Source organism: Hypanus sabinus, chromosome 19, assembly GCF_030144855.1.
Source record: "Hypanus sabinus isolate sHypSab1 chromosome 19, sHypSab1.hap1, whole genome shotgun sequence".
In the NCBI taxonomy this organism is placed as follows: Eukaryota; Metazoa; Chordata; class Chondrichthyes; order Myliobatiformes; family Dasyatidae; genus Hypanus; species Hypanus sabinus.
In genome coordinates, this window is record NC_082724.1 from 78792010 (window position 1) to 78807783 (window position 15774).

At 44.4% G+C, this 15774-nt stretch overlaps 1 protein-coding gene across 1 annotated transcript in view; it reads right to left on the reverse strand.

Annotated features, from left to right (window-relative positions):
- Positions 1–15774, reverse strand: part of LOC132378091 (guanine nucleotide-binding protein G(t) subunit alpha-1) — a 139342-nt gene that overhangs the window by 26518 nt on the left and 97050 nt on the right. Inside the window, exon 3 of the mRNA XM_059944838.1 lies at positions 5703–5844. Coding sequence (XP_059800821.1) covers positions 5703–5844 — 142 coding nt within the window. The remainder of the gene's footprint in view (positions 1–5702; positions 5845–15774) is intronic.

Consider the following 15774-nt stretch of genomic DNA (forward strand, 5'->3'; position numbering starts at 1 on the left):
GCCTTGTACAATTTTAACATTACATCCCAACTTCTGTACTCAATGCTTTGATTTATAAAGGCCAGCATTCCAAAAGCCTTCTTCACCACCCTATCTACATGAGACTCCACCTTCAGGGAACTATGCACTGTTATTCCTAGATCTCTCTGTTCCACCGCATTCCTCAATGCCCTACCATTTACCCTGTATGTTCTATTTGGATTATTCCTGCCAAAATGTAGAACCTCACACTTCTCAGTATTAAACTCCATCTGCCAATGTTCAGCCCATTCTTCTAACCGGCATAAATCTCCCTGCAAGCTTTGAAAATCCACCTCATTATCCACACCACCTCCTACCTTAGTATCATCGGCATACTTACTAATCCAATTTACCACCCCATCATCCAGATCATTTATGTATATTACAAACAACATTGGGCCCAAAGCAGATCCCTGAGGCACCCCACTAGTCACCGGCCTCCATCCCGATAAACAATTATCCACCTCTACTCACTGGCATCTCCCATCTAGCCACTGTTGAATCCATTTTATTACTCCAGCATTAATACCTAACGACTGAACCTTCTTAACTAACCTTCCATGTGGAACTTTGTCAAAGGCTTTGCTGAAGTCCATATAGACTACATCCACTACCTTACCCTCGTCAGCATTCCTCGTAACTTCCTCAGAAAATTCAATAAGGTTTGTCAAACATGACCTTCCACGCACAAATCCATGCTGGCTACTCCTAATCATATCCTATCTATCCAGATAATTATTAATACTATCTCTAAGAATACTTTCCAATAATTTACCCACCACTGATGTCAAACTGACAGGTCTATAATTGCTAGGCTTACTTCTGGAACCCTTTTTAAACAATGGAACCACATGAGTAATATGCCAATCCTCCGGCACAATCCCCGTTTCTAATGACATCTTAAAGATCTCCATCAGAGCTCCTGCTATTTCTACACAAACTTCCCTCAAGGTCCTGGGGAAAATCCTGTCAGGACCCGGAGATTTATCCACTTTTAAATTTCTTAAAAGCGCCAGTACTTCCACCTCTTTAATTGTCATAGGTTCCATAACTTCCTTACTTGTTTCCCACACCTTACTCAATTCAATATCCTTCTCCTTAGTGAATACCGAAGAGAAGAAATCGTTTAAAATCTCTCCCATCTCCCTCTGCTCCACACATAGCTGACCACTCTGATTCTCTAAGGGGCCAATTTTATCCCTCACTATCCTCTTGCTTTTAATATAACTGTAGAAACCTTTCGGATTTACTTTCACCTTATTTGCCAAACCAACCTTGTATCTTCTTTTAGCTTTTCTAATCTCTTTCTTAAGATTCCTTTCACATTCTTTATATTCCTCGAGCAATTCCTTTACTCCATGCTGCCTATATCTATTGTAGATATCCCTCTTTTTCCGAACCAAATTTCTAATATCCCTTGAAAACCATGGTGCTTTCAAACCTTTAACCTTTCCTTTCAACCTAACAGGAACATAAAGATTCTGTACCCTCATAATTTCACCCTTAAATGATCTCCATTTCTCTATTACATCCTTCCCATAAAACAACTTGACCCAATCCACTCTCTCTAAATCCCTTCGCATCGCCTCAAAGTTAGCCTTTCTCCAATCAAAAATCTCAACTCTAGGTCCTGTCCTGTCCTTCTCCATAATTATATTGAAGCTAATGCTATTGTGATCACTGGACCCGAAATGCTCCCCAACACATACATCTGTCAGCTGACCTATCGCATTCCCTAACAGGAGATCCAACACTGCCCCATCTCTAGTCGGTACTTCTATGTATTGTTGCAAAAAACTATCCTGCACACATTTCACAAACTCTAAACCATCCAGCCCTTTTACAGAATGAGTTTCCCAGTCTACGTGTGGAAAATTAAAATCTCCCACAATCACCACCTTGTGTTTACTACAAATATCTGCTATCTCCTTACACATTTGCTCTTCCAACTCACGCTCCCCATTAGGTGGCCTATAATACACTCCTATCAGTGTTACTACACCCTTCCCATTCCTCAATTCCACCCAAATAGCCTCCCTAGAGGAGCTCTCTAATCTATCCTTCCAAAGCACCGCCATAAGATTTTCTCGGACAAGCAATGCAACACCTCCTCCTCTGGCCCCTCCTACTCTATCACACCTGAAGCAACTAAATCCAGGAATATTTAGTTGCCAATCACACCCTTCCTGCAACCATGTTTCACTAATAGCTACAACATCATAATTCCAGGTATCAATCCACGCTTTAAGCTCATCCACCTTTCTTACAATGCTCCTAGCATTAAAATAGATACATTTAAGACACTCTCCACCTCCTCCTCTCTTTTCATCCCTAAGAATGCATTCAAATTTATTATCCTTTTCTTTCTTCTCCCCTACATCTTCGGCTGGAGCGCATCCCTTCTCCATCACCTGCCTTTCCTCCCTCACACACTGTCTATTTACTTGCTCTACTGGTGAACTAACCTCCTCTCCCATAGTTTCCTCAAATTGATTCCAGCCCCCCCTATCTTACTAGTTTAAAATCTGCCCTGTAGCCCTAGCAAACCTCCCCGCTAGGATATTGGTCCCCCCCAGGATTCAAGTGTAACCCGTCCTTCTTGAACAGGTCACGCCTGCCCCAGAAGAGGTCCCAATGATCCAGAAACTTGAATCCCTGCCCCCTGCACCAATCCCACAGCCACGCATTCATCCTCCACCTAATTCCATTCCTACTCTCACTGTCGCGTGGCACAGGCAGTAATCCCGAGATTACTACCTTTGCGGTCCTTCTTCTTAACTGCCTTCCTAACTCCCTATGCTCTCGTTTCAGGACCTCTTCCCCTTTCCTACCTATGTCATTGGTACCTACATGTACCACGACCTCTGGCTCATCACCCTCCCACTTCAGGATATCTTGGACGCGATCAGAAACGTCCCGAACCCTGGCACCAGGGAGGCAAACTACCATCCGGGACTCCCGATCACCTCCACAGAACCACCCGTCTGAACCCCTGACTATCGAGTCCCCTATTACTATGGTCCTCTTTCTTCTATCCCTCCCCTTCTGAGCTACAGGGCAGTCCTCTGTGCCAGAGACCCGGACACTGTCACTTCCACCAGGAAGGCTGTCCCCCCCAACAGTACTCAAACATGAGTACTTATTATTAACATAATTATTATCATTATGTTGGCTGAGGCAGTGAGAATTGCAGACAGAGCCCATGGGGGAGGCTGGTTTTTGTGTCCTATGCCCGTTGGAAGAGGGGAGAAGAGGGTGAATAGGTTTTTGCATCCTATGCCCGTTGGAAGAGGGGAGAAGAGGGTGAATAGGTTTTTGCATCCTATGCCCGTTGGAAGAGGGGAGAAGAGGGTGAATATTTGATTATGTTGGCTGAGGCAGTGAGAATTGCAGACAGAGCCCATGGGGGAGGCTGGTTTCCGTGATGTGCTGAGCTGAGTCCACAACCTTTTGGTCACATGCAGAGCAGAGTGGACAGCCAGCACCTCTTCCCCAGGGCACAACTGCTCAATACGAGAGGACATGGCTTTAAGGTAAGGGGTGGAAAGTTCAAGGGGGATATTAGAGGAAGGTTTTTCACCCAGAGGGTGGTTGGTGCTTGGAATGCAGTGCCTGAGTCAGTGGCGAAGGCAGATACACTAGAAGTTTAAGAGACTACTAGACAGGTATATAGAGGAATTTAAGGTGGGTGGTTATATGGGACGCAGGGTTTGAGGGTCAGCACAACATTGTGGGCCAAAGGGCCTGGACTGTGCTGTACTATTCTATGTTCTATGTTCTACATTGTTACCAGCCACCTCACCGCTCTGTGTAATGATCTTAGTTGCTCATAAGTGGTTCACTAAACTAGTCAAAAAGAAAAGAAAAGCTTACAAAAGGTTCAGAGAGCTAGGTAATGTTAGAGATCTTGAAGATTATAAGGCTAACAGGAAGGAGCTTAAGAAGGAAATTAGGAAAGCCAGAAGGGGCCGTGAGAAGGCCTTGGCAGGCAAAATTAAGGAAAACCCCAAGGCATTCTACAAGTATGTGAAGAGCAAGAGGATAAGACGTGAAAGAGTAGGACTTATCAAGTGTGACAGTGGGAAATTGTGTGTGGAACTGGAGGAAATAGCAGAGGTACTTAATGAATACTTTACTTCAGTATTCACTATGGAAAAGGATCTTGGTGATTGTAGTGATGACTTTCAGTGGACCAAAATGCTTGAGCATGTAGATATTAAGAAAAAGGATGTGCTGGAGCTTTTGGAAATCATCAAGTTGGATAAGTCGCCGGGCCCGGATGAGATGTACCCCAGGTTACTATGGGAAGCGAGGGAGGAGATTGCTCAGCCTCTGGCAATGATCTTTGCATCATCAATGGGGTGGGAGAGGTTTCAAAGGATTGGAGGGTTGCAAATGCTGTTCTTTTACTCATGAAAGGGAGTAGAGATAGACCAGGAAAACATAGACCAGTGTGTCTTATTTCAGTGGTTGGTAAGTTGATGGAGAAAATCCTGAGAGGCAGGATTTATGAACATTTGGAGAGGCGTAATATGATTAGGAATAGTCAGCATGGCTTTGTCAAAGGCAGGTGGTGCCTTACGAGCGTGACTGAATTTTTTGAGGATGTGACTAAACACATTGATGAAGGTAGAGCAGTAGGTGTAGTGTATATGGATTTCAGCAAGGCATTTGATAAGGTACCCCATGCAAGGCTTATTGAGAAAGTACGGAGGCATGGGATCCAAGGGGACATTGCTTTATGGATCCAGAACTGGCTTGCCCACAGAAGGCAAAGAGTGGTTGTAGATGGGTCATATTCTGCATGGAGGTCAGTCACCAGTGGGGTGCCTCAGGGATCTGTTCTCGGACCCTTACTCTTCGTGATTGTTATAAATGATCTACATGAGGAAATGGAGGGATAGATTGGTAAATTTGCTGATGACACTAAGGTTGGAGGTGTTGTGGTTAGTTTGGAGGGCTGTCAGAGGTTACAGCTGGATATTGATAGGATGCAAAACTGGGCTGAGAAGTGGCAGATGGAGATCAACCCAGATAAGTGTGAAGTGGTTTGATTTGGTAGGTCAAATATAGGCAAAGTAAGACTCTTGGCTGTGTAGGAGGATCAGAGGGATCTTGGGGTCCGAGTCCATAGGACGCTCAAAGCAGCTGTGCAGGTTGACTCTGTGGTTAAGAAGGCTTATGGTATATTGACCTTCATCAATTGTGGAATTGAATTTAGGAGCCGAGAAGGAATGTTGCAGCTATATAGGACCCTGGTCTGACCCCGCTTGGAGTTCTGTTATCAGTTCTGGTCACCTCACTACAGGAAGGATGTGGAAGCCATAGAAAGGATGCAGAGGAGATTTACAAGGATGTTGCCTGGATTGGGGAGCATGCCTTATGGGAATAGGGTGAGTGAACTTGGCCTTTTCTCCTTGGAGTGACAGAGGATGAGAGGTGACCTGATAGAGGTGTACAAGATGAAGTGAGGTATCGATCGTGTGGATAGGCAGAGGCTTTTTCCCAGGGCTGAAATGGTTGCCACAAGTGGAGGTCTATGGAGGAGGGAATGTTTAGATTAATCAGAGTAGTTTAAAAGTCAGCACAACGTGGTGAGCTGAGGTGTGCCTACTGTGCTGCAGGTTTGTCTGTTCAATGTTCTTTATGTGGAGATTATGGTTTCCTCTCAGTGCACTCACCTGCCTGCCACTGTCTCCGTAGCCGATGTTCAGTGTGTTCATTGCCTTCACAATGGCCATCATAGACTGTAGAGTGTTGCTGTAGATGATGGTGATGAACTCCAGACACTCCTCCCGGGAGTAGCCATCCTGGTGAATAATTCTGTCAAGCACCAGAGAATGAGGAGACGTGAAGCAAAATGAGCTTCTTAATAAGTTTATGGCTGATCCTCTACTTGTGCCTTTCGACCTGAGCCCTCTGTTCTCCCAATATCCAAAGATTTAATGGCCACCACTTTAGATATCCACATTGACTGAGAATTTCTGAGATTCACAAGCTTTGCACAAAAGGAATTTCTTCTCTTATCAATCTTGAATAGTCTTAGTGAACTCGGGCTTTTCTTATTGGAGTGAAGGAGGATAAGAGATGATTTGATAAAGGTGTACAAGATGATAAGAGGTATAGATAGAGTGAACAGACAGAGAATTTGTCCTAGGGTAGAAGTGGCTAGTATTGGGAGGGGGCATAATTTAAGGTGATTGGAGGAAAATATAGAAAGGGTGGTGTCAGAGGTAAGTAGAATGCCCTGCCAGGAGTGATGGTGGAGATGTTACATTAAGGGCATTTAAGAAACTCTTAGATGGGCACATAGATGGAAGAAAAATGGAGGACTATGTAGGAGGATAGGGTTAGATTGATCGTAGAATATGTTAAAAAGTCATGAGCTTAAGGGCCTGGACTGTGTTGTTATGTTCTATTTTTTATGAAGGGCTGACTCTTACTTTGAAGTACTTCCGTGGTCCTAGATTATTAATTTGTGAGATTATTAATTTGTGGATATAACCTCTTTTATAATTCCCGGCATTCCCTCCAAGAATCATGAATATCTGCGATCCTTCATTTTTCCAAACGTTTAATCTGTATCACCAGGAGACTACGTCCTCTCCAGGAACCAATCTAATGAAACTATGTTACATTGTCTCTGAGTCAAGTATATCTTTCTTTGAGCACAAAGACCAGAGCCATACACAATCATATAAACATATTCCTGCATTATTGCAGAAAGGATTTATAATTTAAAAATAACGTGGATTCCAGATGGGTCATCAGTTAATCGGGGCAGTTGTTTATTTGGACAACTCTTAAGGAACAAAAACTGAACTGAGAAAATAGTTGGGATTCCCTTTGTTTATGTGGGACACTGTGCTGCTTGGCTGGGACAGGAGACCTGCCGAACAGTTTCTAATCAGTGTCTGTCATGAGCACTTGTGTGGTCATTAGATACTATCCCATGCTTAGAGTAAACAATTTTTTAAAAGTGTCAGATGCATGTTTTTTAAAAAAAAGGCAGTGATTTCTGTCACTGAGAGTGGGCGAGCAATAAGCAGTAAGACAATTCAGAATTGTTTTGCTCACTGTAGTTTCAAGCCTGAAATGGCTAGGAGTGAAAATATAATTATTTCACTACTTCAACAAATTAGAAAATACAACAAATGTGAAGGTATTGATGAACATCTTGAATGTTACAATGAAAATTAAGATTTCAAAAGCATTGTATGAAATGAAGATTTAAAAATCATTGCACTGATTTTGTTCATTTACAGTCAATCAAAAGAATACAGCAGATGAATTTCTCTGGCGATAACAATTGGGAATTAATACACAGTTTTATATTACCATAGAAGTATTGGTACTGTACTAATTTGTTCTGAATTTCATTTAAATACATAAATATTGTTACTCAGTTAAATGGTAGCTTATCTTTATGTATATTTTTAACTTTCCATGAAACTTCAACTGATTGGGGCAGTCACTTAATTGGGCCAAAATGTACTGGTCCCGATTAACCAGAATCCACTTTACATCTACTGAATCTCATCACAGGTTGCCTGCGCAGTAAGCTCACCAGTAGGCATTGTAAATGGTGATTTATTTTATATGTTACAACATAATATGAGCAATTGAATTGTTGATTCACAGGAGGCTGCAGACCAAGTGCTGGTAAATGGGATTAGAAAAGATTTGGCTGGCATGGGTGTTGGTCATTTGGAACCTGTTTCTGTGACTTTATAACTAATATAACAAGAATGAAGAAGCACAGATGGCAGCTGTTATCTGTGGTGTGGTTTAATGAGTATTAAAGGATGCTGTTTATCACTAAGATGAGCAAAACTGTGTGACTTATTGTTCTAGTATTTGAGGTATGAGTAACAAAGCGTTTACTGATGGGAATAATCTCCTTGGCCAACTTGCCGGTGGGAGGCAACCGACTTGCTGAATCAGATATTAACCTTTCATGATATTGGTCCATCTCAGGGGGAGAGCAAATCAGGTCAATTGCTGTTTAATAGACTGGCCTCTCCAGATGCACCATCCTGTGTATTTCACTGCTGCACAATACACCGGCCCCTCCTGATACACGGCTCTGTGTATTTCACTGCTGTTCAATACACAGGCCTCTCCTGATACAGAGCTCTGTGTATTTCACTGCTGTACAATACACCGGCCCCTCCTGATACACAGATCTGTGTATTTCACTGCTGTTCAATACACAGGCCTCTCCTGATACAGAGCTCTGTGTATTTCACTGTTCTTCAATACACCGGCCTCTCCTGATACAGAGCTCTGTGTTTTTCACTATTCTTCAATACACAGGCCTCTCCTGATACAGAGCTCTGTGTATTTCACTGTTCTTCAATACACAGGCCTCTCCTGATACAGAGCTCTGTGTATTTCACTGTTCTTCAATACACCGGCCTCTCCTGATACAGAGCTCTGTGTATTTCACTGTTCTTCAATATACCGGCCCCTCCTGATACAGAGCTCTGTGTATTTCACTGTTCTTCAATACACAGGCCTCTCCTGATACAGAGCTCTGTGTATTTCACTGTTCTTCAATACACAGGCATCTCCTGATACAGAGCTCTGTGTATTTCACTGCTGTTCAATACACCGGCCCCTCCTGATACAGAGCTCTGTGTATTTCACTGTTCTTCAATACACAGGCCTCTCCTGATACAGAGCTCTGTGTATTTCACTGTTCTTCAATACACAGGCCCCTTCTGATACAGAACTCTGTGTATTTCACTGTTCTTCAATACACCCGCCTCTCCTGATACAGAGCTCTGTGTATTTCACTATTCTTCAATACATCGGCCTCTCCTAATATACAGCTCTGAGTATTTCACTGTTCTTCAATACACCGGCCTCTCCTGAAACAGAGCTCTGTGTTTTTCACTATTCTTCAATACATCAGCCCCTCCTGATACAGAGCTCTGTGTATTTCACTGCTGTACAATACACCGGCCTCTCCTAATATACAGCTCTGTGTATTTCACTGCTGTACAATACACAGGCCCCTCCTGATACAGAACTCTGTGTATTTCACTGCTGTTCAATACACAGCCCTCTCCTGATACAGAGCTCTGTGTTTTTCACTATTCTTCAATACATCGGCCCCTCCTGATACAGAGCTCTGTGTTTTTCACTGCTGTACAATACATCGGCCCCTCCTAATACACAGCTCTGTGTATTTCACTGCTGTTCAATACACCGGCCTCTCCTGATACACAGCTCTGTGTACTTCACTGCTGTTCAATACACCGGCCCCTCCTGATACACAGCTCTGTGTATTTCACTGCTGTTCAATACACCGGCCCCTCCTGATACAGAGCTCTGTGTATTTCACTGCTATTCAATACACCGGCCCCTCCTGATACAGAGCTCTGTGTATTTCACTGCTGTTCAATACACCGGCCTCTCCTGATACAGAGCTCTGTGTATTCCATTGCTGTTCAATACACCGGCCCCTCCTGATGCACAGATCTGTGTATTTCACTGTTGTTCAATGCACCGGCCCTCCTGATAGATGGCTCTGTGTATTTCACTGCTGTTCAATACACCGGCCACTCCTGATACACAGCTCTGTGTATTTCACTGTTCTTCAATACACCGGCCTCTCCTAATATACAGCTCTGTGTATTTCACTGCTGTTCAATACACCGGCCCCTCCTGATACACAGCTCTGTGTATTTCACTGCTGTTCAATACACAGGCCCCTCCTGATACAGAGCTCTGTGTATTTCACTGCTATTCAATACACTGGCCCCTCCTGATACACAGCTCTGTGTATTTCACTGTTCTTCAATACATCGGCCCCTCCTAATATACAGCTCTGTGTATTTCACTGCTGTTCAATACACCGGCCCGTCCTGATACAGAGCTCTGTGTATTTCACTGCTGTTCAATACACAGGCCCCTCCTGATACAGAGCTCTGTGTATTTCACTGCTGTTCAATACACAGGCCCCTCCTGATACAGAGCTCTGTGTATTTCACTGCTATTCAATACATCGGCCCCTCCTAATATACAGCTCTGTGTATTTCACTGCTGTACAATACACCGGCCCCTCCTGATACACAGCTCTGTGTATTTCACTGCTGTTCAATACACCGGCCTCTCCTGATACACAGCTCTGTGTATTTCACTGTTCTTCAATACACCGGCCTCTCCTGATACAGAGCTCTGTGTATTTCACTGTTTTTCAATAAACCAGCCTCTACTGATACACAGCTCTGTGTATTTCACTGCTGTACAATACACAGGCCCCTCCTGATACAGAGCTCTGCGTATTTCACTGCTGTACAATACACAGGCCCCTCCTGATACAGAGCTCTGTGTATTTCACTGCTGTACAATACACAGGCCCCTCCTGATACAGAGCTCTGTGTATTTCACTGCTGTACAATACACCGGCACCTCCTGATACAGAGCTCTGTGCATTTCACTGCTGTTCAATACACAGGCCTCTCCTGATACACAGATCTGTGTATTTCACTGCTGTTCAATACACCGGCCTCTCCTGATACAGAGCTCTGTGTATTTCACTGCTATTCAATACATCGGCCCCTCCTAATATACAGCTCTGTGTATTTCACTGCTGTACAATACACCGGCCCCTCCTGATACAGAGCTCTGTGTATTTCACTGCTGTACAATACACCGGCCCCTCCTGATACACAGATCTGTGTATTTCACTGCTGTTCAATACACCGGCCTCTCCTGATACAGAGCTCTGTGTTTTTCACTATTCTTCAATACACAGGCCTCTCCTGATACAGAGCTCTGTGTATTTCACTGTTCTTCAATACACAGGCCTCTCCTGATACAGAGCTCTGTGTATTTCACTGTTCTTCAATACACCGGCCTCTCCTGATACAGAGCTCTGTGTATTTCACTGTTCTTCAATATACCGGCCCCTCCTGATACAGAGCTCTGTGTATTTCACTGTTCTTCAATACACAGGCCTCTCCTGATACAGAGCTCTGTGTATTTCACTGTTCTTCAATACACAGGCATCTCCTGATACAGAGCTCTGTGTATTTCACTGCTGTTCAATACACCGGCCCCTCCTGATACAGAGCTCTGTGTATTTCACTGTTCTTCAATACACAGGCCTCTCCTGATACAGAGCTCTGTGTATTTCACTGTTCTTCAATACACAGGCCCCTTCTGATACAGAACTCTGTGTATTTCACTGTTCTTCAATACACCCGCCTCTCCTGATACAGAGCTCTGTGTATTTCACTATTCTTCAATACATCGGCCTCTCCTAATATACAGCTCTGAGTATTTCACTGTTCTTCAATACACCGGCCTCTCCTGAAACAGAGCTCTGTGTTTTTCACTATTCTTCAATACATCAGCCCCTCCTGATACAGAGCTCTGTGTATTTCACTGCTGTACAATACACCGGCCTCTCCTAATATACAGCTCTGTGTATTTCACTGCTGTACAATACACAGGCCCCTCCTGATACAGAACTCTGTGTATTTCACTGCTGTTCAATACACAGCCCTCTCCTGATACAGAGCTCTGTGTTTTTCACTATTCTTCAATACATCGGCCCCTCCTGATACAGAGCTCTGTGTTTTTCACTGCTGTACAATACATCGGCCCCTCCTAATACACAGCTCTGTGTATTTCACTGCTGTTCAATACACCGGCCTCTCCTGATACACAGCTCTGTGTACTTCACTGCTGTTCAATACACCGGCCCCTCCTGATACACAGCTCTGTGTATTTCACTGCTGTTCAATACACCGGCCCCTCCTGATACAGAGCTCTGTGTATTTCACTGCTATTCAATACACCGGCCCCTCCTGATACAGAGCTCTGTGTATTTCACTGCTGTTCAATACACCGGCCTCTCCTGATACAGAGCTCTGTGTATTCCATTGCTGTTCAATACACCGGCCCCTCCTGATGCACAGATCTGTGTATTTCACTGTTGTTCAATGCACCGGCCCTCCTGATAGATGGCTCTGTGTATTTCACTGCTGTTCAATACACCGGCCACTCCTGATACACAGCTCTGTGTATTTCACTGTTCTTCAATACACCGGCCTCTCCTAATATACAGCTCTGTGTATTTCAATGCTGTTCAATACACCGGCCCCTCCTGATACACAGCTCTGTGTATTTCACTGCTGTTCAATACACAGGCCCCTCCTGATACAGAGCTCTGTGTATTTCACTGCTATTCAATACACTGGCCCCTCCTGATACACAGCTCTGTGTATTTCACTGTTCTTCAATACATCGGCCCCTCCTAATATACAGCTCTGTGTATTTCACTGCTGTTCAATACACCGGCCCGTCCTGATACAGAGCTCTGTGTATTTCACTGCTGTTCAATACACAGGCCCCTCCTGATACACAGCTCTGTGTATTTCACTGCTGTTCAATACACCGGCCTCTCCTGATACACAGCTCTGTGTATTTCACTGTTCTTCAATACACCGGCCTCTCCTGATACACAGCTCTGTGTATTTCACTGTTCTTCAATACATCGGCCCCTCCTAATATACAGCTCTGTGTATTTCACTGCTGTTCAATACACCGGCCCGTCCTGATACAGAGCTCTGTGTATTTCACTGCTGTTCAATACACAGGCCCCTCCTGATACAGAGCTCTGTGTATTTCACTGTTCTTCAATATACCGGCCCCTCCTGATACAGAGCTCTGTGTATTTCACTGTTCTTCAATACACAGGCCTCTCCTGATACAGAGCTCTGTGTATTTCACTGTTCTTCAATACACAGGCATCTCCTGATACAGAGCTCTGTGTATTTCACTGCTGTTCAATACACCGGCCCCTCCTGATACAGAGCTCTGTGTATTTCACTGTTCTTCAATACACAGGCCTCTCCTGATACAGAGCTCTGTGTATTTCACTGTTCTTCAATACACAGGCCCCTTCTGATACAGAACTCTGTGTATTTCACTGTTCTTCAATACACCCGCCTCTCCTGATACAGAGCTCTGTGTATTTCACTATTCTTCAATACATCGGCCTCTCCTAATATACAGCTCTGAGTATTTCACTGTTCTTCAATACACCGGCCTCTCCTGATACAGAGCTCTGTGTTTTTCACTATTCTTCAATACATCAGCCCCTCCTGATACAGAGCTCTGTGTATTTCACTGCTGTACAATACACCGGCCTCTCCTAATATACAGCTCTGTGTATTTCACTGCTGTACAATACACAGGCCCCTCCTGATACAGAACTCTGTGTATTTCACTGCTGTTCAATACACAGCCCTCTCCTGATACAGAGCTCTGTGTTTTTCACTATTCTTCAATACATCGGCCCGTCCTGATACAGAGCTCTGTGTTTTTCACTGCTGTACAATACATCGGCCCCTCCTAATACACAGCTCTGTGTATTTCAAAGCTGTTCAATACACCGGCCTCTCCTGACACACAGCTCTGTGTACTTCACTGCTGTTCAATACACCGGCCTCTCCTGATACACAGCTCTGTGTATTTCACTGCTGTTCAATACACCGGCCCCTCCTGATACAGAGCTCTGTGTATTTCACTGCTATTCAATACACCGGCCCCTCCTGATACAGAGCTCTGTGTATTTCACTGCTGTTCAATACACCGGCCTCTCCTGATACAGAGCTCTGTGTATTCCATTGCTGTTCAATACACCGGCCCCTCCTGATGCACAGATCTGTGTATTTCACTGTTGTTCAATGCACCGGCCCTCCTGATAGACGGCTCTGTGTATTTCACTGCTGTTCAATACACCGGCCACTCCTGATACACAGCTCCGTGTATTTCACTGTTCTTCAATACACCGGCCTCTCCTAATATACAGCTCTGTGTATTTCACTGCTGTTCAATACACCGGCCCATCCTGATACACAGCTCTGTGTATTTCACTGCTGTTCAATACACAGGCCCCTCCTGATACAGAGCTCTGTGTATTTCACTGCTATTCAATACACTGGCCTCTCCTGATACACAGCTCTGTGTATTTCACTGTTCTTCAATACATCGGCCCCTCCTAATATACAGCTCTGTGTATTTCACTGCTGTTCAATACACCGGCCCGTCCTGATACAGAGCTCTGTGTATTTCACTGCTGTTCAATACACAGGCCCCTCCTGATACACAGCTCTGTGTATTTCACTGCTGTTCAATACACAGGCCCCTCCTGATACAGAGCTCTGTGTATTTCACTGCTATTCAATACATCGGCCCCTCCTAATATACAGCTCTGTGTATTTCACTGCTGTACAATACACCGGCCCCTCCTGATACACAGCTCTGTGTATTTCACTGCTGTTCAATACACCGGCCTCTCCTGATACACAGCTCTGTGTATTTCACTGTTCTTCAATACACCGGCCTCTCCTGATACAGAGCTCTGTGTATTTCACTGTTTTTCAATAAACCAGCCTCTACTGATACACAGCTCTGTGTATTTCACTGTTCTTCAATACACTGGCCTCTCCTGATACAGAGCTCTGTGTATTTCACTGTTCTTCAATACACAGGCCCCTCCTGATACAGAGCTCTGTGTATTTCACTGCTGTACAATACACAGGCCCCTCCTGATACAGAGCTCTGTGTATTTCACTGCTGTACAATACACAGGCCCCTCCTGATACAGAGCTCTGTGTATTTCACTGCTGTACAATACACAGGCCCCTCCTGATACAGAGCTCTGTGTATTTCACTGCTGTACAATACACCGGCCCCTCCTGATACACAGCTCTGTGTATTTCACTGCTGTTCAATACACCGGCCTCTCCTGATACACAGCTCTGTGTATTTCACTGCTGTTCAATACACCGGCCCCTCCTGATACAGAGCTCTGTGTATTTCACTGTTCTTCAATACACCGGCCTCTCCTGATACACAGCTCTGTGTATTTCACTGTTCTTCAATACACCGGCCTCTCCTGATACACAGCTCTGTGTATTTCACTGTTCTTCAATACACAAGCCTCTCCTGATACAGAGCTCTGTGTATTTCACTGCTATTCAATACACCGGCCCCTCCTGATACACAGCTCTGTGTATTTCACTGCTGTTCAATACACCGGCCTCTCCTGATACACAGCTCTGTGTATTTCACTGCTGTTCAATACACCGGCCCCTCCTGATACAGAGCTCTGTGTATTTCACTGTTCTTCAATACACCGGCCTCTCCTGATACACAGCTCTGTGTATTTCACTGTTCTTCAATACACCGGCCTCTCCTGATACACAGCTCTGTGTATTTCACTGTTCTTCAATACACCAGCCTCTCCGGATACAGAGCTCTGTGTTTTTCACTATTCTTCAATACACAGGCCTCTCCTGATACAGAGCTCTGTGTATTTCACTGTTCTTCAATACACAGGCCTCTCCTGATAAAGAGCTCTGTGTATTTCACTGTTCTTCAATACACCGGCCTCTCCTGATACAGAGCTCTGTGTATTTCACTGTTCTTCAATATACCGGCCCCTCCTGATACAGAGCTCTGTGTATTTCACTGTTCTTCAATACACAGGCCTCTCCTGATACAGAGCTCTGTGTATTTCACTGTTCTTCAATACACAGGCATCTCCTGATACAGAGCTCTGTGTATTTCACTGCTGTTCAATACACCGGCCCCTCCTGATACAGAGCTCTGTGTATTTCACTGTTCTTCAATACACAGGCCTCTCCTGATACAGAGCTCTGTGTATTTCACTGTTCTTCAATACACCCGCCTCTCCTGATACAGAGCTCTGTGTATTTCACTATTCTT